General features: G+C 45.8%; 1 protein-coding gene across 6 annotated transcripts in view; it reads right to left on the bottom strand.

Moving 5' to 3' along the window:
• Positions 1–24,948, bottom strand: part of TNFAIP8 (TNF alpha induced protein 8) — a 134,449-nt gene that overhangs the window by 20,447 nt on the left and 89,054 nt on the right. Inside the window, exon 1 of one of the 6 annotated variants that reach the window (XM_040444300.1) lies at positions 18,612–18,735. The exons of 2 other annotated variants lie outside the window; for them this stretch is intronic. In XM_040444300.1, coding sequence (XP_040300234.1) covers positions 18,612–18,651 — 40 coding nt within the window. In that variant the 5' untranslated portion in view covers positions 18,652–18,735. Of the gene's footprint in view, positions 1–7,547; positions 8,112–17,848; positions 18,164–18,360; positions 18,582–18,611; positions 18,736–24,948 lie in introns of those variants that run through there. 3 more of the 6 variants (XM_040444299.1, XM_040444298.1, XM_040444303.1) reach the window with 3 other exon arrangements.

Below are 24,948 nucleotides of genomic sequence, written 5' to 3'. Positions count from 1 at the left end.
GTGAGCAGGGGAGTAGCAGAGAGAGAGAGAGACACAGAATCTGAGGCCGGCTCCAGACTCTGAGCTGTCAGCACAGAGCCCAATGCAAGGCTCAAACTCACAAACCACAAGATCATGACCCAATGCAAGGCTCAAACTCACAAACTGTGAAATCAGGGCCTTCCAAAGTCAAAACCAACTGAGCCACCCAGACGCCCCCCACCGCCCTGCAAAATAATATTTTTAAAAAGGGAATCACATATACTATGTGAATGATAACCGGTACTCCTCCCTTACACATATCATCATGATAAAAATAATTTAAAAATTTTTAATTGTTAAATTAATTATAAAAATTAATTAGATGAGAAAAAAAATACTCTTCATTTCTAACCAGATATCATTGCCTGTGGAAGACCATGAGCCTCATGTCTACCTGCATGATACAAAAGGAGGTGAATCAGCATGAGTAAGGTGGCAAAAGTCAGAGAGCCTCAAATACAGGCATTCCCTGTGGATGACGCAAAGTATTCGAAGGGAACTGAAATGGACTAATCTTGTAATGTGATTGAAGGTGACTTAACCCTATGCCTGCAGCCTCCCCAAATCAGTCACTGGAAGCACCACCAGTGCTTTCCAAAGCATGGAACACGTTCCATGCTTTGGAAAACAAACCCATGCCTCTCCTTTCCAAAGCCTCCTGCCAACGCGATCCATATCTCAAGAGCTGTGCCCAACCATTCAGCCATAGACAGCCCTTCTTCAACCTCTCTAGTCCGGATGTGCCAGTCCTCCCACATGTACTTCCATATGTGTAGGTCCAACAGCTCCTGGAGACTGAAAACCGCTCAAGCATACAGGATGGATCTTCCGCATGGCATGTCCTTCTCTGGTGAAGGCTACCGGCGTTAACTGATTTCTGGTCAGATTCCTGGCGTGTGGCGGTTTTGACTCCCTGGTGGGGAGAGTTTTGAGGTGATTTTAAAAACTGGAAACCGGTTTCCTAAATGAACTGAAATATGTCCTAGTTCTGTCTTAAATTTGGGGGTATTACAAACACTGAATACAACTACTATGGGGAAGTCATTCTTGGTGTGCTAAAAAGTAAGAGCTATTGTATTTAGGTCAGTTTTTGTTTTAAAGGTTAGGAAGTGTGCCTAGCAGGCTGAGGGTGGGGAGGTAGGTGGTGAGGCTTTGTTTCTGGAGTGGGCAAAGGGGCTGAGCACCTAGTATGATGATGACTCTAGATGTTATGCATGCCTGGGACCAATCAGTTCACACTACCAGGGTTAACTTGGCTAACGGACATAGGACAAAGATCCCCATAAGCAAATAAAAGCAGAGTGAACTAACCAAACCTTTAAAAAAAATATGAAAGACAACTTATGATGGTCAATTTGTACCTCTCTGGTATCTAGAGTGATTTTCTAAAAATTGGAGGCCTTATGAGACCCACTAAAACTCAGTTTATAAAGCCATGACTATAATTTTACTGACTTAACTGATTAGCAAGGCTTATGGTCAGATCTTTGGGAAATATTACTGATCATATCAAGTAGTTATTTTATAGTAAGTTCTTCAGTATGTAACAGAACCTGCAATTAAAATATTCTGTCTAAGGAGAAAGACAACACACTTCGTTGAAATTTTCTTATTCACATAATTTTTAATATTTTCACTGCTGCAAAAGGCAGAAGATATTTTATTTTATTATTATTTTTTAATGTTTATTTTTGAGAGAGAGAGAGAGAAAGAGAGAGACAGAACACAAGCAGGGGAGGGGCGGAGAGAGAGAGGAAGACACAGAATCTGAAGCAGGCTCTGGGCTGCTGGGTGGGGAGGTAGGCACCCTCCGAGCTGTAGACACAGAGCCAGATGTGGCTCGAACTCATGGACCTTGAGATCATGACCTGAGCGGAAGTCAGACGCTTAACCAACTGAGCCACCCAGGAACCCCAAGGCAGAAGATATTTTAGAAAAATAATAATGGATTTATCTCCAAGATGGGAGACAATGTATATTGTAAACAGACAATAGATAATGGGAAAAAGATGAATCAAGTCTCGGGGCGCCTGGGTGGCGCAGTCGGTTAAGCGTCCGACTTCAGCCAGGTCACGATCTCGCTGTCCGTGAGTTCGAGCCCTGCGTCAGGCTCTGGGCTGATGGCTCAGAGACTGGAGCCTGTTTCCGATTCTGTGTCTCCCTCTCTCTCTGCCCCTCCCCCGTTCATGCTCTGTCTCTCTCTGTTCCAAAAATAAAATAAAAAACGTTGAAAAAAAAAATTAAAAAAAAAAAAAAAAGATGAATCAAGTCCCAAGTGTATGATTGGTGTAAGTTTCTAAATCTAAAAACTTACCCTAAGCAGTTTCCCCCTTGAACTTATCTCCTGTTGATTTTCCACCTATGCCATTAAGTTTACACTCCTGCTTCGAAAAGGTTGGTGAGTAGAGTTAATGGATTTGGCAAAAAAAAAAAAGAGCTTTCTCTCTTACATTTTCAGAGTCTCTCTTTAATGCCATCTGTTGACCTTGGAATGAAGGAAACAGATGCTATTGTTGGACATAAACGTCGTCTCACACAGTATTTTTAAACTATCAGCTGTACGGCTGGTCTTTATATAGGCAGTGAACACGTGTTTCTCTTATTCCTTTATTCCCTCAACACATATGAATACACAAGTTCCAGAACTCCACCCACATTCCAAGGCAGGGCACATTCTACAGCAAATACCCAAAATGAATTCTGCTGTATTTTCCCTGCTGATGAATCCAAATAAAAAAATGTTTTTCATTACGTCCTACAGAGGAAAATAAAACTATCTGACATGCTGCCCACACCAAAATATAGAAGCCATGTTTAAATGAATGTGTAGAGATTCTAGCTGACATCAAAAGGAATTTAAATCTTGAATACACGTGTCTAGCATCTATGAGTATTTTTCTTGCATTAAATTGGTATTATCACAAAACAGAGCAATCTTAGATATGGGCCAAAAAAAAAAAAAAAAAAAAAAGCTATAGAATTCTTGGATTAAGATTCCAGGTTCCAAATGGAGGCCTTAATAACATCCCAGCTCTCTAAGGTTTTAATGGCATCTAACAAAGTATTGAGGAGTCAGGTTTGGGCCATCTTTTCCTGAGCTGACTTATGGCTCATTGCATTTTGATGGAGGGTAAAGAATCTGAAATATTTTAAGATATTTTTTTAAATCATTAGGGGTACTGAGGAGAGGCCTGGAGGCTGGTGTTGGGTCAGAAGAGGTCTCAGTAACAGCTATTTCTTGGTCTCTGGCCTCATTGTAAAATGCTGGTCAAATCCTAGAAAGACCACTGCTTTGGTCCCTTCTGGTCTTAGAGGTAAGATTTTTTTTCAAGCACATTTCAGATCATTTTGACCAGTAGCTTGCCTTTATCACTCATAATTTGAAAGAACTTCAGAGCATGTATGTTGATGGTTTAAAAAGGGTTGAGGTCTTTAATCTGCTGTCAAAGCCTGATAAAGCCCATTTCTCATCCCCCAGGTATAAACTAACAAATGAAAGCTGGAGCTTTAATTGTTAAAAGCATTAAATCAGGTTTAAAGGCCTGCTTTACTCAGCATAAAGAATTTCACATCTGAATTTATCCTCTTTCCCTGTCACCCAACCAAGTACCTATTTTAAAGTACTTATTCCAATAAAGTAATTATTTATGTTAAAGTAGACTTAAGAGTAATAAGCTTCTCTGGGCTGATCCATGTCCCAGGCCTGGAACCCAGGAAGAACCCCAGAGGTACACAATTCTGATGAAGTGAAACAAAAAGATGTTTCTGTGGCCAAACAAAAAAAGCAGTGGAAAAAAAAAAAAAAAAAGGCAGGCATTTCAAACACCCAGGGCTACCCAAACCACTCCTTTTTCCATTGCCCCATAAGGTGTGCTGGAAGTGTTTTGATAATAAAGCCCATCTGGCCCCAATCCGAAAGACAACTCTCCAGTTACCATCATTTTTCAACAGAGTAAGAAGTTACCCTGTTATGGCCTCCATAGAGGCCTGAACAGACCTGGTCTGGTTAAAGCTCTCTCGTGGGTCTATGCTGAGCTAAGGCCTGGCCATTGTGGTTCAAAACAGCAGCTAGGAAACTGAACATCACCTATATGGCTTCAAAGGGAACCAGCAAGAAGAAGGTCCTACCAGGACTTCTTCAACGCCCCCCATATTCACAGTTCATTCTAAAAGTCAGTCCATCTTGGTTTTATTTGGCTGCTGGAACCATGCGTGGCATAACTACCTATGAAGTACAACACCTCCCCGTACCTAAAAATGAGACAGCAAGCACAAATGATGGATCATCATCCATGTTTGGATGATCCGTAAATCTCACGAGAACAGCAGAGATTTTAATTCTGCAAAATATTCTACCCCCGGACCATATGTCTACTCTCACACTCCATTAGTCATCAAACATTTTCTGTTTGCCTACAACATTCCCATCATCATAAAAACTAGAAGATTCTTTCCACTACAAGAGTCTTGATTACTACAAAGACAGAGGAAACGAACAGTTTCGATTAAGGAAACATTTTATTCAGTGAAAATTCAGCTTGTAGAAACACTTCCTTTTTCTTTTGAAAGCATCCTAGTAGAACAGATACAGGGTATCTGAAGCACAAATACAGGAGTCCTGTATTTTCAAAAGACTAGATTTTTTTTATCAAGCTCTAACCCAATCATAGCAGGGGTTGCTTACTCTGTCTTACATTAGTCATTATTTATTTATTTATTTACTTATTTAAAGTTTATTTATTTTTGACAGAGACAGAGTGCAAGCATGAGCTGGGGAGGTGCAGAGAGAGAGAGAGGGAGACACAGAATCCGAAGTAGGCTCCAGGCTCCAAGCTGTCAGCACAGAGCCTGACGCGGGGCTGGAACTCATGAACTGTGAGATCATGACCTGAGCCAAAGTCGGACGCTCAACCAACTGAGCCACCCAGGTGCCCCAGTCATGTTTTTTTTTTTAAATGTTTACTTATCTTTGAGTGAGAGAGACAGAGACAGAGCGCAAGCCGGGGAGGGCAGAGAGAGAGAGGGAGACACAGAATCGGAAGCAGACTCCAGGCTCTGAACTGTCAGCACAGAGCCCGACGCAGGGCTCAAACTTGTGAATTGTGAGATCATGACCTGAGCCAAAGTCAGATGCTCAACCGACTAAGCCACCCAGGTTCCCCTGTCCTGCCTTAGTCTTCATAACAGAGCAGGAGACAACAAGGAGGAGGCATGGGAGAATAAGAACTTGAGTCACAGCCACTTTCAACCCAAGAATAGTAACCATAACCTTGTTCTTTATGGATTTATGACTTATTTCTAAACTTGGCAAATGAGGCCTCATTGTCCCAAAGAATCGAAAAGCATTTACATGCATTTTGTATTTTAAATCATCATTGCCTGGCATATGTTCTTATTTGAAAAACAAATTGCAGTCTTCACATCGAAGACTAACCCTTGCTCAAAGTTCATGATTCGGAGAGAGAAACACTTTTTGTTGTTGTTGTTAGAGACAGTCTCATCTAATACATGTTGTATCTAATTTAGCATTTCTATGAAATACTATGGTGTTAAGAATTAAGACCAAAGAAAGATGCTTAGGGCAAGAAAGAAAGAAGAGAAACAGTATTTCCATTAAGGGGCAAGAAAGAAAGAAGAGAAACAGTATTTCCATTAAGGGAGGGAAAAATTACATTATTTAAAATAAGATCTGAAGTTATCTGTGAAGTCCTGAAATAAGAGCTGTAGGCGACAAGACGCTGAAAAGCCTTCTGGTATCTGTCAAAATGGTAGAGTTCTGGGGTGCCTGGGTGGCTCAGTTCATTAAGCGTCTGACTTTGGCTCAGGCTGTGATCTTGCAGTTCATGGGTTCGAGCCCCAAGTGGGCTCCATGCTGACAGCTCAGAGCCTGAAGCCTGCTTCGGATTCTGTGCCCCCCCCCTCAAAAATAAATAAACATTTTAAAAAATGGTATAATTCTTCCAAAGCAGTTAAGGGTCTTCATGACAAAAGAAATTTAAGAATCACTACATTCACTGGAAGTAACTTTGGGGAAAAAAGGGCTCTTTCCATCGGGCCTTAGATTCAAGAACATAAGAGACATAGTACGTAGAGCTGCCCAGGTGCCAACGACATTTCCCCATTACGTACTTCGGGAGGGTGATGATTTAAAAGGAGCTCAAGATAAAAGAGGCAGCAAGGAGAGAATAAGGACTCTCGCAGATTCTCATGACAATTCAAATACCTTCTTAGTTCATTAAAAATGAATGAACACCATAAAATCAGTTTCAATCTGTATAACAGAAAATGTCAGGTGAAGTGAGAGCACGGAAAAAATGAGAGAGCTAAGTGGCTGGCTTGGAGCTTCATACTTAGCGGGCATGTTGAAATGACTGACAAAGACCTATTCTGTCCAGAAATCCCCCACTTTATTTTTAAGCCTGGAAACTGGTTAGTCATATCTATACAGAACACTTCCTGTCCAGGGGCACGAAGATGGCAACAATCTGCCAAGTTTAGTAGCTGCCTACATTTAGTGAATTGAGTTATTCATGGAATAAAAAACAGCATCGAACATTAGGGAAAAAAAAATCTGGCTAACTGAAGCTTTAAAAGATATACAAAGAAAACAGGTTTGACTATTCCACAGAAGAGGGATAGATGGTGCCATGGAGAAAAAAAAATGAAAGAACAACAGACAATATTATTCTAAGAGACTATTTGCTGGTAGTTTCTGGACTATTCTAGCATCCCTACCAAATATAACAGCTCTCTCACTCCCACCCTTTAGATTAATAGTGCAAGTGGGGTGCCTGGGTGGCTCAGTCGGTTAGGCGTCAGACTTCAGCTCATGTCATGATCTCACCATACTGAGTTCGAGCCCCGCGTCGGGCTCTGTGCTGACAGCTCAGAGCCTGGAACCTGCTTCGGATTCTGCGTCTCCCTTTCTCTCCGCCCCTTCCCCAGTCTCTCTCTCTCAAAAGTAAACATTAAAAAAATTAAAAAAAGATTAATAGTGCAAGTGACAGCCCACATCTTCATCTACAAAAGTGTCCAAAGACTGCAGACTATCTCAGGGAACTAAGCAGCAGCAACGAAATCTTCCTTTCTCTTAATATGGTCTAATTCTAGGGTAAAGGAAGGGCCGCCTGAGAATTTTACAAAAACATGAATGCAGAGGACTAAAATACAGAGCAGAAAGGTAAACTTTTATCCACTGGTCTACCACCACCGTGTGACAGTAAGAACGCATGTTTGGGAAAGAGAGGAAAACAATTAAGGATGGGAAGAAGGACCTTATCCCGGGCCACCCTGAGGGCTGTCAGGCTTCAGCGAGGCTGGCTCTCCCCACGGCAATTATAATTTTACTTGATTAACCCTTACGCGTGTCACAACAAGCCAGCCCAAGTGCCACCACAGAGAAACCTGAGGCGCGGCACCGCCTCCCCCCCCCCCCCCGCCCCCGCACGCCCGCACCCCAGGCACAGAGGGGGCAACCGCAAAGCATGCTGGGATGGAGGGCCACAGCAGGATCATCAAATACTCACTCCTATGCAGTTGCTCCTGTGCGTCTGGGGTTATCAGTCAGATCATCAAGTCAGCTATGGTCGAGCGAGCCAAATAATTTAAACCAGTTCTACCCATAAAAACCCCTCAGCCTGAAATTCTTCAGTGAGCCTGCTTACCGTCAGACTTGCTAGTTCGTGGACCCCCCAGAAGGGAGGGACAGCTTTACTGGGAGGGGGTGACGGAGCTCTACTCCTCCAACCGCCATTCACCCGAAGGCCTTCCAGAAAAGGGAATGGCACAACCCGGCAGAGGGCTCTGAAACAACTCCCACAGGCTGGCTTTCCTGCCTTTTTCTAACTCATCGTCTGCCATTTGCAAGCTCTTTGAGGAAATCATTTTTATAACCCAGCATGAGCGTCGCTAGAAATCCAAGCCAAGACAACACAGCCCTGGCTTCTGACTGGCCCCGATTCAGCAGTTGGAAAGGCAGCAGCATTCCTCAGTGTCACGTCCTTGTTTAATGGGCCTGGCATTCATCCCACCCACCGGGAAGAGCCACAGAGCTCCTGTGTCCTCCACAGGCCACTGTTCCGCTGCCTCCAAGTGGGCCTCCTACTTGGGAGACCAGCTCACCCTCCGGCCTACTGTTAACTCACACCCCAACAGACCAAACTGTCAAAACGTCTTATCCCATTATCTCAGTTACACCGCTGCTCACCTCTCTCGTTTTGCCCAAGTTTTGTTTTTGTTTTTTTCCCTTCTCGTTCCAGGGTTATTTCCTTACTCCTCCCTTCCTGTCTCTCCACATGCCTACCCCTGCCCTTGGAACCTCCACATCAGGGCTGGATCCCCGCCCCCTCCCTCTCCACAAGGCTCCCACTCACGATTTCTTCCTCATTGTTCCCTTGAAATTTTGAAATCTGTCCAGTGGCCACTCCCTCAAAGCTCCTTGCTATTCTGGTTTTCTAGAAGGGTTCTGTTCCCGCTCAGTATATGTGACTTGCCCCTCAAGGCTAACTCCTTGAAAACTCTCCCAAGAGACCTCTTTGACTATCATCTCCTTTCTCAGGAGGACTGGAGTCAGACATTTAGACTCGGGATCCTGGGGAGGGGTCCATTGCCATGCTAGCTCTTTCGTAACTGACTTCATTTTAATTTTAAACCTCGAAAGGAGAAAACGGTGTTACAAGCGCTTTACAATAAAGAGAACAGTCAGTGCAGTAGTATCTCACTTTTATCGAGTAACTTCACAGAAGAAAAGAAGTTCCTTGGGACAAGCCCACCCTTCCGTGCTCTCTACAGAACGTGCACTGAGGCCTTCATCAGGTTGAATATCGTAGGCAGGCCTCGGACGCATTCTGTCATTGGGTGTCATTATAAACCTCCTCATTCACCCAGCACCTGCTGAGTGAAGCTGTCTTATCACTAACACACGCATCCCCTCATCGGCTCTCACAAGGGACCAGCATATTCCCACTGCTGTGACCAACAGGAGAAACATAAAAGTTCTCAGGATGGCTCAACTACTCAGTGTGGCCCAAATCCTACGTTACACGTATAATACGGAAGCCTGTCAAATCTAGGGTGTCCCTGGCAGATACATCAGTAGATTTCTAAGACAGGCCCTCAGGAAGAAAAGGCATGGGGTTGGGGGGAGGGGAGAGGATGTGAAGGCGAAAGGGAAGCTAGAAACATTCTCCAATTCTCAGGTTGGCCAAAGCTTCTTCCTGATGTGAAGAGCTGGATTAAATTTCCTGCCAGGATTCACTTGTTAGCCTCAGGCACCCAGGGCTGACCGTGCCAACGCCACAGAGAGAGACAGGGCTGAGGTGAGCGGGATGCAGATCAAGAAAGGAATCAGGGGGCAGCTAAGATTTGAAAGTGTGCACCAATGGAGATGATGGGAGTAGCCCTTCCTCAGGAGACAGGCGCTTGCTCACAGCTGGGACAGTCACCCCACAGCCTGCACACCTTCCCTCATTCCCACGCAGTACTGACTGAATGTTCACGATGTGGTCTAATCCCTTAGCAGATGAGATCTTAGGCTCTCAGCATTTGCTGAGCCCCCAAAGAGAAGGCAGCAAAGCCTCTCCTCAGACGTGGCTGACCACTGTCTCATTCTCCTGGCCTCTAAAACCGGCTTCTCGGGGCGCCTGGGTGGCTCAGTCAGTTAAGCGTTCGACTCTTGATTTCAGCTCAGGTCATGATCTCACGGTTCGTGAGTTCGAGCCCCATGTTAGGCTCTATGGAAATCAAGAGTCGGACGTTTAAACGACTGAGCCACGCAGGGACCCCAGGCAAAAAGGTCTTAAGGCTTCGGGAGCCTAAAGCTGTCGTGGTCACTTAGGGCATTTCACCATTTCCTTGGGAGAAAGTCTGCTCCCAGTTATTTACAAAATTAAATCTTGTCACCACAAACCCGGAGAGCGTATTCCCAAGTACGCGCACAGATGGTACTACACACACAAACGCCAAACCCCCATCTCTCTCATCAGGCTCTGTGCTGACAGCTCAGAGCCTGGAGCCTGCTTCGGATTCTGTGGCTCCCTCTCTCTCTCTCTCTGTTCCTCTTCTGCTAGTTCTCTGTCTCTTAAAAATAAATAAACGTTAAAAAAAATAAAAAAAATAAACATAAATACCACAAGGTACCACTTAATAGCAACACAGGCTTTGCCCAGGCTTGCAGATCCCCAGAGAAGCACCTCTGAGACATTCAGTGCCCACTCAGCAGTTAGTCACTCAGGACACACTGCAGCACAACTCTTCTTCAAGCTTCTTAAACTCTTAGAACCAGATTGAAGTAATTGTTCTTTCAGGTTCCTTGGTCAGCGGCCGCGGGAGCCGCGGGCTGACTCCCAGAATGCACCAGGCCTGCGGGGCCCTGGGGAAAACGAGACTGTGGGGCGCCCATCTGTTACTGCAGCCGCCCGTCCGGTGTCTGAACGCTTCCCACCCACACAGGTGCACACGTTCTCCCCACAAGAGCGCCCCTGCCCAACCGGCACCCTCAATGGTGAATTTCCCTGAATGATGCTCTTCTCAAAGGAATGAAAACAAATTAGCTCACTGTGTAATCGCCTCTCACTTGGACTCTCCCACTTTCCACACCAGGGAGTGAACAAGACCTATGTGCAGAGCTCAATTTTACTTCACAGTGCCTCTTCATCTTCCTCACTGGTTATCCACTTAGGAGAAGGTGAAATAGGAACTCTTCAGGTGTTCAACCACTCCCTTTAGGTTTTGTAAATTCCCCCCAAAGCTGGTGAACGGCAGCCATACAAACAGATGAGGTCCGTCCTGCCTCAAGGAGAGCTCATGAACAAATGCAGGATGCAAAAAACCTATGTTTGCAAAACTTCTTGTTGGCCAAACAGGCATGAGGGGGAAGGGGGGGGGGGTGCGGTGCTTGATAGGGCCTGGACGTTACCTCTCTGAGCCTCAGTTCTGCATCTCTAAAATAAGAGGTAAGATAAAAGAACGCGTGCTGTTGCTTTTTAACTCTAAATCGTGGTGATTTTACTTGTGTCTGGAGGAGAATCATTTTAATTACAAAGTCTCCTTACTGCAGATCTTCCTGAAATATTACAGACAGACACAATGAGTTGATTTTTTTCAAGTTTATTTATTTTGAGAGAGAGTGAGAGTGAGTGGGAAGGGCAGAGAGAGGGAGGGAGAGAGAAAATCCCAAGCAGGCTTCGTGAGGTCAGCCTAGAGCCTGACACAGAGCTCGATCCCACGAAACGTGAGATCATGACCTGGGCCAAAATCAAGAGTCAGACACCTAAATGACTGAGCCACACAGGTGCCCCAGTGAGTTGATTTTTTTTAATGCAGCTTACGCTATCATTTTAGGCACAACCCACTAAATGAAGAGAGGTATACGACCAAGCTCAACTCATTCTTTTCCAAGTTGTCAGCATCCTTCTCGTACAGACAGAAATGTTGACAAATAAACGGTTTGTGGCAGATCGAGCGACTCTGCGTTACTCTGAAGTGAAATCACTGGGTCTGGAGATTTCTCTGGCCCTACTGCATGTTCTGGCACTTGCCCACTTTTGGGGCTGTTTGCCGGATTACCCACAGCCAGGAACAGGGAACCTAATCATCTATGTTATCCTGACTGCTCACTGGCGCCATAGTTCGGGGACCAGAAAAGCGTGATACATATTCAGTCTGATGAAAATTTCAGAAGTGAGGAAGAAAAAGGCCCAGACACCCAGAAGCCGGGGGTGTGGAACAATGTCGGGTCATCAGTGATGTCCACCGTACAGAAGATGGTTTGGCAAGGACCTCTAAACCAATGTTCCACTTTTAGTCCCTGTGAGCACTCTGTACTCCAAGGCTAATGACTACATAAAAGGAAACATGATCACATCAAAGTCTGGTATTTTAGACCCTATGCTGGACCTCTTACATTATACATGACATCAAGGTCAGCCGCACCCAGGGCCATGCATTTCTTCAGAGCCTTTCTTTTTCTTTCCATCTGCAGAGAAGGGCCAGCACAGGGAGGGAAGAGGGGAGAAAACCGGTACAGTAATGCTTAGCAAAGAATGCTGTTATAGAAGCTGTCGCACCTCATGAGGTCCCTAGGCAGCGAGGACCCTACCCAATGTGGCTTTCTGGTGACAGAAGAGATGAACAAGTTACCACCATGGAAAAAGTGAGCTGTTCTCTCCTATGATAAATACTCTGCCAGGTGTTGGTCCTGTTCTTTCTAGTGTGAAGTCTCTATGAGGAGTCATTCCTCAGACATACCTCTGTCCTGTCATTTGGCTGACTTCAGTCATCCGACTGCCAAGTTGATTGATCACAACAGGCTGCCTGAGGGGCGCCTGGGTAGCTCAGTCGGCTAAGCTCCCGACTCTTCGTTTGGGCTCAGGTCAGAATCTCACAGTTCATGAGATTGAGCCCTGCATTGGGCTCTGTGCTGACGGCACAGGGCCTGCTTGGGATTCATTCTCTCTCTCTTTCTCTCTCTCTCTCTGCCACTCCCCTGCTCACACACTCTTTCTCTTTCTCTCTCAAAATATATAAACTTAAATGATAATAATAATAAAGGTTTAAAAAACAAAAAAATAGGCTTCATGAAAACCCACCAGGGAAGTGAGGACCCCAGAGAGGGCAGACCATGGTGAGACAGATTCAGCATAGGTAACCTGAAGTCCTGAGAAACTACCATACGGTCACTGAGGAACAGGTCAGTTACCTGTTAAAATGACATTTCAACCGAGGAGGGCTACCATCGAGAGTGTAAATGTCTGTGCATATTGCCAACAAGTTAACTCATCACCAGGAGACATGACAAGTTAACTGAGTGGATCACAACAGACTTGAGGATCACTCACTGTGTATACCCATCTTGCAGATTTTGAAGAAACTTGAAGCCCAGTGGATACTATAAGGTCACCAAATTGTGATAACCTAATATACACATAACTGAAGCCTATTGCATCTCAGTGACCAGGGGAGTCCACACTCCCTTTTCAAGTTGGCGACTCAAAAAACCTTGTCCCAAAGGTGCTTGGGTCTCCCCCGACCCTCCACTGCAGTGGGCTCCAGGTACCCCCTACCAGCCCTGCTGGGCTCCTAGATCCCCTCACCAGGGGAGAAGAATGCACTCAAGACTCCCTACCCGTGTCCCTGAGAGGCAGGAAAGAGCCTGGGTCTCCTCTTCCTTCTCCAATACCTGGCCTCTCCACCCCTCGCTTCCGGAGCCAGGGTGCAAATGAACACAGACCACAGGGAGCATCCCCCTGAATGTCAAGCTTGACGATGGGGGAGGGTAGCTTTGGGACATTCCCAGGAGTATCAGGTCAGGGTTAAAAGCATGGGTTCTGTGGATAGACGGCGTCCATTCACACCCTGATTCCACTTTTTCTAGCTTTGTGATGTTAGGCACAGTTTGTAACCTCTCTGGACTTCAGATTGCTTTACTGTTATGTGGAGTCAACACAAGGGATTATTATGCAAGTATTAAATGAGATAATATACATAATCAGTTGCTTGGCACTGTGTCTGGCACACAGAAGACCTCAGTACATTTTAGTTTCAAAACTGTGTCTTCAGGGGCGCCTGGGTGGCTCAGTCGGTTACGTGTTCCACTCTTGACTTTGGCTCAGGTCTCTCTCTCTCTCTCAAAAAAAAAAAATTAAATTAAACAGTAAAAAAAATTACTTTTGAGAGAGAGAGACAGAGACAGAGACAGAGCACAAGCAGGGGAGGGACAGATAGAGAGAGGGAGACACAGAATCTCAAGCAGGCTCCGGGCTCTGAGCTGTCAGCACAGAGCCCGACGCAGGGCTTGAACCCACAGACTACAAGATCATGACCTGAGACAAAGTCGGACACGTAACCGACTGAGCCACCCAGGCACCCCCATTAAAAATTTTTTTTCTAATAAAAATTAAAAAATAAAGGAGAGGGGCACCTGGGTGGCTCAGTTGGTTAAGTGTCTGACTTCAGCTCAGGTCATGATCTCATAGTCTGTGATTTCAAGCCCCATGTTGGGCTCTGTGCTGACAGCTCAGAGCCTGGAGCTAGCTTCTGAGTCTCTCTCTCTCTCTCTCTCTCTCTCTCTCTCTCTCTCTCTCTGCCCCTCCTCCGCTCACGCTCTCTCTCAAAAATAAACAAACACTAAAAAAAATTAAAACAAAAATAAAGGAGAGATAAATGCCTAAAATTGGACAAAGTGTTGAGGATACCTTGAAGAATGGAGCTCAGTCACTGACTGTATAAATAGGAAATGATCACCTCATACCACTTACACTGGGGAAGAAAACAGATGTGGTCTTGCCCTCCAGAGCTTGTGATCGGGAGAAGAGATGCTAAACAGTAACGGTAAGGCCAAGAACAGGTGCTCTAAGAGAAGGCAGATCCTAATTCAGGCTGGAGGCTCAGAGCAAATCCCTCCAAGGAAGTGAAAAGAACGTCAGGTAGGTAGAAGGATAGAGCAGGCAGGAGGCCCAGCAGGTGCAAACACTCTGAATTAGGAAGCTGATGGAAAAGAACCAGGAAAGACATCAGGTGCGGTGAGGAGCCCAAGGTGGAAGGCGTGGCCATCTGCTGTGGGAAGGACACCTACTCCACGGACACCTGAAGGGAGGGAATGGGTGAAGGTGAGTCTGTCACTCTGGGGGCAGGAAGTTGAGGGATGGTCTAATGGCTACTGTTTTCTCTGTGAAATAGCAGGCCTGGTGAGGAGGCAGAAGAGAAATGGGTGAGGGCAGGGTAAAACCTATTAGGGGCCCCAGAGGAGGAGCTGAGCTCACTCACAGCTCCAGGGTCACTTTTTCCCAAGTCCCCACATAGCAACCCCTCCTTAACAATTGCTTCCTCACAGGGCACCTGGGTGGCTCAGTCGGTTAAATGTCTGACTCTTGATTTTGACTCCGGTTATTTGATCTCACAGTTCATGGGATCGAGCGCCGTGTTGGGCTCTGTGCTGACAGTGCCGAGCCTGCTTGGGATCCTCTCTCTCCCCCTCTTGCTGCCCCTCTCCCAATCTCTCTCTCTCTCTCTCTCAAAATAAATAAACATTAAAAAAAAACTATTAAAAAATGGCTTTCTTACTTTCTGGTACCAAGGCTACAAGAACCTAGACGAAGGAATTATGCATCCCATGACGTTTAACAGTAGAAAGGTCCTCAGAGATCAGAGCCGCCCTTCATTTTTTCCTATTTCACAATTAAGTAATTTACTCAACAGGATGCCCCTAAACGCAAAAAATGTGGCCGTCAGCCTATCTCCTCAGGAAGCTGCCGTCCACTGGAAACTGTTGGTGTCTTCCTTTCTATGACCTTCCCCTTTTTCGCAAAGTGGGTTTCGTCCTTCATTTCTCTTGCTTTCTTATTCACATCATGCCTGTATATCTTAAATTCATTCAGCTTTTAATAAAGCCAGGCCTGGATTATTTTTTTCTGTTTAATACTCAAGTACAATCACCTATTCATTTGTAAGCAGGCAAAATTCAGTCAATTCTTTAGGAGGTGGCCATAGACTGAGGATGGAATCTCAGCCCTCCTGGCACAGAGTCAAGTGCGTTCTAAGCTATGATGGCTTAACAATATCCCCAGTCATTTGCTTCCACATTCACTCACATACACAAATAAGTTGGCCTCTAAGGACTTCTGAATCGACTTGATATTTTTTTCAGATTTAACCCAAAGAAAGTATAAGTCTCTCACTGGAGCTCAGGATAATGACTTACAAGCATCTCCCATGATAGGAAGTCAGGCACCAACTATCGGAAGGCAATGTAGACATTGTGAAGAGCCTGTGGTGATGCCACACTAAATGAGATACTCAACTCTATCAGAAGAAAAAAAAAAAAAAAGCTAAGGAGAGGGGAAAGGACTAGTGAGGAGAGAGAAAAAATAATACTTTACACAGGGTAACTCCTTTCAAAGACATCCCGGGGGTGACAGCTAAACAGAGGGTTCTAGATTACAGCTAATACCCAGCCTTGTAAGAAGTGCCCAGGATATGGACACACACTCACTCACACACAAACACACCCTTTATTTCCCGGCAGAAGTGACAATGATTCTGTGAATAAAGTATTCACGCCATCTCCCTGCAGAGTTATTCCGTATCTTTCCCTAATCGCCATCAATGTAAACCTGTAGCACCTCATATCATATTTTTTTAAAATTCTGGGCCTTCTGTAAAAAGCAGAGTCCAGACCATTTTGCTGCAGTTCTGCAGAATGGAAATGATGGCAAGTGGAGGTAGTAAGGGGACGACCTAGTAGGGAGAGGCCATCAAGCACCCTCTTCACCCTCTGTTTAGGCTACTATCCAGAGAGCTGGGCAGGAGAGAACAAGGTGGATGCCGCGAGAGGAATATAGTCTACACTCTGCGATGACGTTTTTTTCCATCTTCCCAGCCTGCTCCTTCTTTCCCAAAAGAAAGGAAAAACACACCTGGGAGAAAATGCCAATTTAAATATTACTTGTAATCAGTACAAGAGTTCACCAGGCTGGATTCTCTCAGCCTGTTTCCTATCTGCCTTTGACTACCTTTGACTTACTATAAATTGCTGTTATAAAGACAAAAACAAAAAACAAAAAACAAAAAAACCCCAGCCAATCAGCACATGGCTCCATCAAGACAGAGGCCACAGCCAGGAAACATTAATCCCCCACGCTCCACATCAGGCTCAAACACAATGCTCCTGGCTGTCATTTTTCATTCACAACAGCCTCATACTTCTATTAAACAACCTCTTTTACTGACTTCTTTCCCCACACCACATAATAAGGTAAACACCAGCCCCCAGAGACCACATTATGAAACACAGAGCTTTACTTTGGGAAGGGAATCAGTAAAAAGACAGAAGAGGCCAAGTTTGAAGGGATCTCCCTAAGTCATTCATGTCTACCAAATGGAGAAATGATGGGGTTCCTTTCTGCTCCCCAGGCTCCCAGCGGCTGCTGCGATTAACTTGAAATCTACCAGTTTCCCAAGAGGCTGCTCGAAAAGAAAAGGAATTTTCATAATTATGAACAGTCTCCTCTCCTACTACTCTCTAATTTTCCCCAATTCTCCTCCCTCCCACCCCCACTTACAAGAGGACTTTTGTGCACATCGAGTTTCAGGAAACAAAGCATACAAACATTCGCACACAAATAAACTCCCAGAACTAACACCAGCGTATAATTGTGTTTTCGTTGGAGCTTTTCCAGCCCTGTCACCCGTTCTCTGTTAGGAGTAAAGGAAACCCTTTGCCTGGGTGAAGTTAGAAACAGACAAACTCCTCAGTTTACAAGCTGCACAAGGCGCCCCTCACATCTCTGGGCTCCCTTAAGCCCCCAACAAAATGAATTCACCACTGAAAAGTCAGTAAAGAAAAAAAAGAAAAAAACAACAACTAACCTATTCCCTAAATGAAGATCTTTCACTTCTTCCCCTCACTCGGCTTCCCCTTTTAACCGGAAACACACGGAGTTTCCAATTTCTGAAACCCTTTTTAAGGGTCCCTCAACTGTTCGGGCTCTTGCAAAGAAGTCCTAATGCAGGCAGGCAAGCGCTTTTCAAAGCACATTTTGCATTCTTGGAGTCAAAACTGGGGCCGTTTCCTTTCCAGACAAATCTACAAAGCAGCTTTTAGTGGGCTGCCTGCGCTAGATCGGACTCGTCCTCTCCTTGTCTCGTTGGGGCTGCGGGGTGAGCAGGGTACAGGGCTCTGTATAGTCAGCTCTAGCTGAGCTGCGACAAAGTAGCCACCGCTCGTTGTAAAACTCCCATCTGCTCCCCTACTACGCCTTTCCTCCACATTCCTCCGCGGGACTTGGCCGCTCCCCCCCGCCCACCAACCCCCAAGAAATCAAAGCCATACCTTCCTTGGATTCTTCTGCTTCGGAGTGCATGGTGTCAGGGTAACCGGCTGCAGGGGCGTAGATTACCGCTGACATGTACTCAGACGAGCTTCAAGTTTGCTCCGAGGCCAAAACCCCGCTCACGACAGAAAATAAAAGGAAGGGGAGCCACTAAAATCAAAACCTCCCCGGGGCGGAGGGCTGGTTCTGGTGCAGGGATTTTTGCAGGGGGAAACTTCTGCAAGAGTGACGAATCGCGTCTCGGCTGGGCGGCGGGAGTCCGCCCCCGGGGCCGCGCGGACCCGGCCCGTCGCAGGGCGGAGGCGACCTGGCGCGGCTGGCGGGGCCCAGGCGCACGCAGGTGGGGTGGAGGCCAGGACCGCAGCCCGACTCTCGGAACAGGCAGGGCCGAGGGGCGCCGTGGTCAAACGTGACCGAGACTGGCTACGCCTGTGAAATACATGTGCAACTAAAGCAACAAGGCTCATCTCAGCGCGCGCTGCAATTGCACAGAAATAAGAAATGCACTGACGGTCACAGAAATACCCCTGGATCTTTGGGTTACATTTTTCGGCGCCCATTTAACTTTCCTTGTCTTGGGGTCTGACATGCCAAGAAAGAAGGATGTTGAAGCTGCTCCGGTTTGTACGTTCCTTTTGCGGGGAAAGTAACGTGGCCCTTGGTCCATGTGGCTGGAAGGACCAGTTTCACCAGGCACAGGCAACCTCACCAGCCCAAGAGCAGAGCCTTTTGAAGAAAGTGGGGTTGGCCTCCACCCCTTACCTTTGCACTGGAAAAGCAGACAAGGCGGCTTACTCAGCATAACCCGGGCGAGCACTCTTACTCAAACCCCAGCTCGGGCGCAGGAGCAGCTCCATTACAAGGTAGCCCTAAGGATGGTCCTCGGAACGGAGAGCGCCCTTCCCTTCCCGCGCTACTGTCGACAAAGCGGGATAAATTCTTTCCAAATGCCAAAGGGGGAGGCCGGTATTCCGGCTTTTGAAATGCTGATAGAATAGAAAGTCCGGCAGAGCATGGGGAGGAGAACTCAGTTCTGCCCCCGGTCTGGTCCACTGGCTCCTTACAATTGGTTGAGAGGTGGGCGTCTTCACTTGGTGAAACCTTGGTTTTTCCTTCCGAGGGTCGTGCATTAGAGCTGACATGGAGATACCTGTCTTAATGGAGGTATTTTGCAGAGCACTAGTTTTCTCACCAATCTAAGGCAAAAGATGCTCCAGTAACATACCGGAAAGATGGTGAACTCTGAGAAAAGTTATATTCTTTTAATAAGTTTCTTCTCCAGCTGCTTTCTTTTTCCTCGTTTCCCATTTTTATATGGGCAAAAACACAAGAGTAGGCACTAAGGCAAATTTGGTGAAAAGAATACACAAAAGATCTGGATTTAAAGAGCCTGAATTAAAATTTATCATTTTTTAATGACTTTCAGCAAATTAATCTCTTTGGGCCTCCCTTCCCTCACATGTAAAATGAGGATTACAAATAGTATTTACTTGACATATTTATGTTTGGTATTAAATAAGGTAATAGAAGCGGCACCTGGGTGGCCCAGTTGGTTAGCCGTTGGATTTCGGCTCAGAACATGATCTCACAGTTTGTGAGTTCAAGCCCTGCGTCGGGGGCTCTGTGCTGACAGCTCAGAGCCTGGAGCCTGCTTCGGATTCTGTGTCTCCCTCTCTCTCTGCCCCTCCCCTGCTCACGCTCTGTCTCTCTCTCAAAAATAAATTAGAAAACATTAAAAAAAATAATAAGTAAGGTAATACAAGCAAAAAGTGATTTGAAAAGCATAAAGTCCTACAGAGATTATTACAAAGTATTGCACCATTAAAAGTAAATTTTTGTAGAAGATGCTCGAACTTTTTATTTCAATATTGGGTTTGAACAGGAAAAAAGCATTTATGCAAGTCACAAGCAGTAAAGGTGATTATAAGGATTAATATAAGGCCCAGATATCCAATCACTTCCTATTGCTGAGTGATTCTAACATAGCTAAGACCCTAAGCAGACTTTTATCTCCATTTCACTGAAAGGGCAGGATGATGACAGAAAGACAGCCAATCCAGAGAAGAGGAGAAACATTTGGATAACATGAGTGCTGTGGAGCCTCTCCTGGAAAGTGACCTCACCACCTGAAGGGTAAGAGTCTGCATCCTTCCGAAAGTCACAGTTCACTGCCTGGTCCCCTCTGCCATACATTCTCAGTCAGGAGCTGCGAAGATGTGGACCTTCACTCGGCAACCTCAAACTTAATGGAGGAGACGTGACCATTTTGATCCCAAAGAAATGCTCCCCCCACCAGTAAGAAGTGACCTTTCCTGGCCTGTCCGAGGAACCATTCTGGAAGCCCTTGTTGGCACACACATCATTGGTCCTCCCCCTCCCTCACCACAGCCCTGATGTCTGCAGATGTCCACCAGGGGCCCTACAGGATCTCATCAGGGCTGTGCGCCACACGGATAAGACAGCTCCCATTCATCTATAACTGGACTAAGGTGTGCCACCTTTTTCAAGGTGATGGTTACGCAGACTCAGACAACCCAAATTCCGGGCCCAATCCCCTGCAGGCAGGGCTCATTTTCAGCCTCTTCTTGCAGAAAGTGCCCTCATAAGAATTATTAAATCTCCTTTTGCAAGTCCAGTTACGTACAAACCACATGAGACGCGTTAAAATACATGCCCTTGATGTTCTGCTTGTTTTTACACCAGCTTCACAAACAGGCCTGCAGCCCTGCTCAGGTTAGCCAAGGAGAAGAAGGGCTGCTGAATGAACAGTCCAAGGGCAGCCACGTCAGCCTCGTAATTCAATTCAGAGTCACTGTAGCAGCTCCATCTTTGAACAGTGGCTCCCCCACCCCCATCCTCAGGAAACCTGGAAAAAAACTTGTTTAGCATTTAAATGCAATCCAGCAGTCACCTTGGGGAAGAACGTCCAGATTTAGCTCAAGAGTAAGTAACATGCAGCATATTTTAAAAGACTGTAGGGGCACCTGGGTGGCTCAGTCGGTTGAGCAACCGGGCTCTTGATTTCAGCTCAGGTCACGATCTCATGGGTTCATGGCTTTGAGCACTTAGTTGGGCTCTTTGCTGACAGCGCAGAGCCTGCTTGGAATTCTCTGTCTCTCTCTGCCCCTCCCCTGCTCACTCTCTATCTCTGTCTCAAAATAAATTAAAAAAAAAAAAAAAAAAAAAAAAATTGGGGGGCACCTGAGTGGCTCAGTCGGTTAGGCATCTGACTTCAGCTCAGGTCAGGATCTCGCAGTTTGTGAGTTCAAGCCCTGCATCAAGCTCTGTGCTGACAGCTCAGAGTCTGGAGCCTGTTTCAGATTCTGTGTCTCCCTCTGTCTCTGACCCTCCCCCGTTCATGCTCTCTCTCTGTCTCAAAAATAAATAAATGTTAAAAAAAATTAAAATAAAATAAAAAGAAACTTTAAAAGACTGTATGGGGACAAGGACGCCCCTCAGTCACCAGCATAATCTTGGGCAAAGTGCACTGCCCCATCCCCCCATGCCACAAGTGAAGCCGAAGGACAGCAGATTCTCTGGGACTTCCCTGTCACTTCCCATATATGCTCGGTCAGTCACTTCATCTTGATTTTGCTCTGCTTTTATTCAAAAGGGGATTAGTCCCTGTTCAGCCCCCAGAGAATAATGCTCCAGTACTCACGATGATTTACCTCCTGTGGAATGTGTTCACTCTTGGATGTTTAAGAAATATTCCAACAGGGGCACCTGGGTGGCTCAGTTGCTTGAGTGTCAGATGTGGGCTCAGATCATGATCTCCAGGTCCCTGAGTTGGAGCACCTCGTGAGGCTTGCTGCTGTCAGCACAGAGCCCGTTTAGGATCCTCTGTCCCCTCTTTCTCTGCCCCTCCTCTGCTCATGCTCTCTCTCTCTCTCTCTCTCTCAAAATAAATAAACATTTAAAAAAATTAAAAAATAAATATTCCAGGATGCTTTAGTCCTGCAACATGCTTAGAGGTCACACCAACAATCATTATAGACCACCTGATACAAAACAGCAATTAAGTTGGCAACCCTTGTCACTTAAAACCAAACTGCACTTACACACACGGTGTGGACCTTCTGCCTGTGCCCAGTAGTGGATCTTCCGCCTTCTGTGTCAAGATGGGAGACTTAACATACTGACTAGGATTCTGGGTGTTTTTCTATTCATCCGGGCATTATCAAATACGTATATGTATCACATGTGAACGGACTCTGCCCATGTGGAGCTTACTGTTATAATTTTGGCAATCTTGAACACAGATCTAAACAACTCAGCCTTTCAAGTGACCTTGATTTTAAGGAAGGTTTATTAACACTCTCTTAACTGAATTTTATCACAGGGCAGCAGAAAAATCTTTTTTTTAAGTCTATTTATTTTTGAGAGAGAGCATGAGCAGGGGAGGGGCAGAGAGAGGGAGGGAGAGAGAGAGAGAGAGAGAGAGAGAGAGAGAGAATCCCAAGCAGGCTCCGTTTTGTCAACACATAGCTCCATGTGGGGCTCCAAGTCATGAACTATGAGATCATGACCTGGGCCAAAATCAAGAGTTGGACGCTGAACCGACTGAGCCACCCAGACAGTCTGAAAATTCTCCTCTTAAATTATACTTCAACAAAGCTGTTTTACAAAAAAGAAAGAAAGCCTGGGCTTTGGGGCCTTTTGCTTACAGCTGTCCAGATGTATGCTAAGAACAACAAGGTCAGCAAGTTTTCAGACTCACAAAGGACAAGACCAGCAGAATCAAGAAGAGAAGAGAGACTTACTCAGGAAGTATCTGCTCATAGTCAACAATGCTGTACATTCTCTGCAGTGAAAAATACTAAGCATCTGTATAAATTAGTCATATACCTACACTTTCAGGATGCAAAAACCCCACATTATAAGGACATCTATTGTATTAAATAGGTTTTTTTGTTTTTAATGTGTATTTATTTTTGAGAAAGAAAGAGAGAGCACAAGCAGGGGAGGGGCAGAGAGAGAGAGAGGGAGACACCGATTCTGAAGCAGGCTCCGGGCTCCAAGCTGTCAGCAAAGCTCAAACCCACGGACCTCGAGATCATGACCCGAGCTGAAGTTGGACGCTTAGCCAACTAAGCCACCCAGGCGTCCCTAGTATTTTTTATTTCTAAACTGCTGACAGGAGACTGAACCTGTACACAGGACATTTTAAGGCAGAAAAGAAAAAGTTGTTTACTTAGTATAAAAAGTGGCTTTCTGCTACTTGACTTTGAGGCTCTCCTCAACTCCTGCTGTATGATTGCATCTACACTCTTGAAAGTGTCTGGAAGACTGCCATGCTCTACGCATACAGCTGCCTTTCAGCCTCTCTCCTCACAAGTGTTGAAGATCTGAGTTCTTGGGCTCACCTGGTTGAGGCCACAGGCTTTGCATCCTTGTTATCCCTCCCAGACATTTCTGTATTTTACCTTCGAAAAAAGGGCTGAGGTTAAATGGGTCTCTCCCCACAGCCCTCTCCTCTTCTCACCCTGGCCCTGCTCTCTGTGCCTTAAGAAAATATTTATTTAGGAGGCACCTGAGTGGCTCAGTCGGTTGAGTGTCCAACTTTGGCTCAGGTCATGATCTCATGGTTCATAGGTTCAAGCCCCACATCGGGCTCACTGCTTTACCGCGGAGCCCGCTTTGGATCCTCTGTCACCCCCTCTCTCTGCCACTCCCTGCTTATGCTCTCTCTCTCTCAAAAATAAACAAACTTAAAAACACATTTTTTTTTTTTTATTTACCAGAAATGGAGAAGGGGGCTCTCCATTGATAGTGGAGGTCACTTATGTATCTTCTCAGGTGGAGAAAGAGCCTGATGCTTATGCATTGCTGGGTACTGGGATGAGGTTGGGGACTTTGGACTGGGGCAAAGCACTGCTGTACATCAAGAAAAAACTGCTGAGGGGCGCCTGGGTGGCTCAGACAATTAAACATGTGACTCGATAACAGCTCAGGTCATGATCTCACGGTTCGTGGGTTCGAGCCCCATGTAGGGCTCTTCACTGACCGATCAGAGCCTGCTTGAGATTCTCTTTCCCTCTGTCCCTCTGCCTCTCCCCCCCTCAAAATAAATAAACTTTATTTAAAAAAAGAAAAGAAAAAAGGAAAACTGCGGGGATTCAGTGTGACCATGGAAGAGGGGGGAAGCTCCCTCCCAGGGCCCTGCCTGGGAGTTTAAAGTGTGCTATGGGTGGGGCGCCTGGGTGGCGCAGTCGGTTAGGCGTCCGACTTCAGCCAGGTCACGATCTCGCGGTCCTTGAGTTCGAGCCCCGCGTCGGGCTCTGGGCTGATGGCTCAGAGCCTGGAGCCTGTTTCCGATTCTGTGTCTCCCTCTCTCTCTGCCCCTCCCCCGTTCATGCTCTGTCTCTCTCTGTCCCAAAAATAATAAATAAACGTTAAAAAAAAAAATTAAAGTGTGCTATGGGTAAACCCTCTCATTCTCCTGCTGTGACACCTTCAGCAAATCCCACATCCTCACTAATGCTCTGAGCGTGAGTGGACAATTCTGAAGGGATGGAAAGAAGTTATGACATCTGAGGTGGACACACTGGGAGACAACAGCACATCTGGGATACACTTGTTACCTCAGCTTTCATTGTCTGTGTTACTTTTCTTCTAAGGAATCTTCCTTCCTTGCTAAAAAAGTGTTTAGCAGATGCCTAAATACACATACACTCAAAATCAGGCCTGAAAATATTATCTGAAGAAGGTATGATGCATGGTCTTTCTTTCATAATACTTAACGATAATGCCTTGCATTTACATAGATTTTATTGCAGGTTTATTCAATCATTTTGAAGGACAGAGAGAGATAGAGAATGAGAATCCCAAGCAGGCTCCAATCCCAAGCTGGCTCTGCCAGCTCAGAGCCTGAGGAGGGGCTTGAACTCACAAACCATGAGATCATGACCTGAGCCAAATCCCAGGGTCAGACATGAAACTGACTGAGCCACCCAGGCGCCCCTATATAGATTTTATTTAAAAAAAAAAAAAAAAGATTTTATTCAGACTTCTCAGTTAGCCCCCTTGGGTCATCATACCCATTTTACAGATATGTCATTAAAGAACTCTATGCCTTGCTCAAGATTACAAAACTAAG

This window comes from Herpailurus yagouaroundi, unplaced genomic scaffold, assembly GCF_014898765.1.
Source record: "Herpailurus yagouaroundi ecotype Mexico unplaced genomic scaffold, PumYag 192, whole genome shotgun sequence".
Taxonomy (NCBI): Eukaryota; Metazoa; Chordata; class Mammalia; order Carnivora; family Felidae; genus Herpailurus; species Herpailurus yagouaroundi.
The sequence above is the reverse complement of the archived record's forward strand: the minus strand, read 5'-3'. Positions and strand labels throughout refer to the sequence as shown.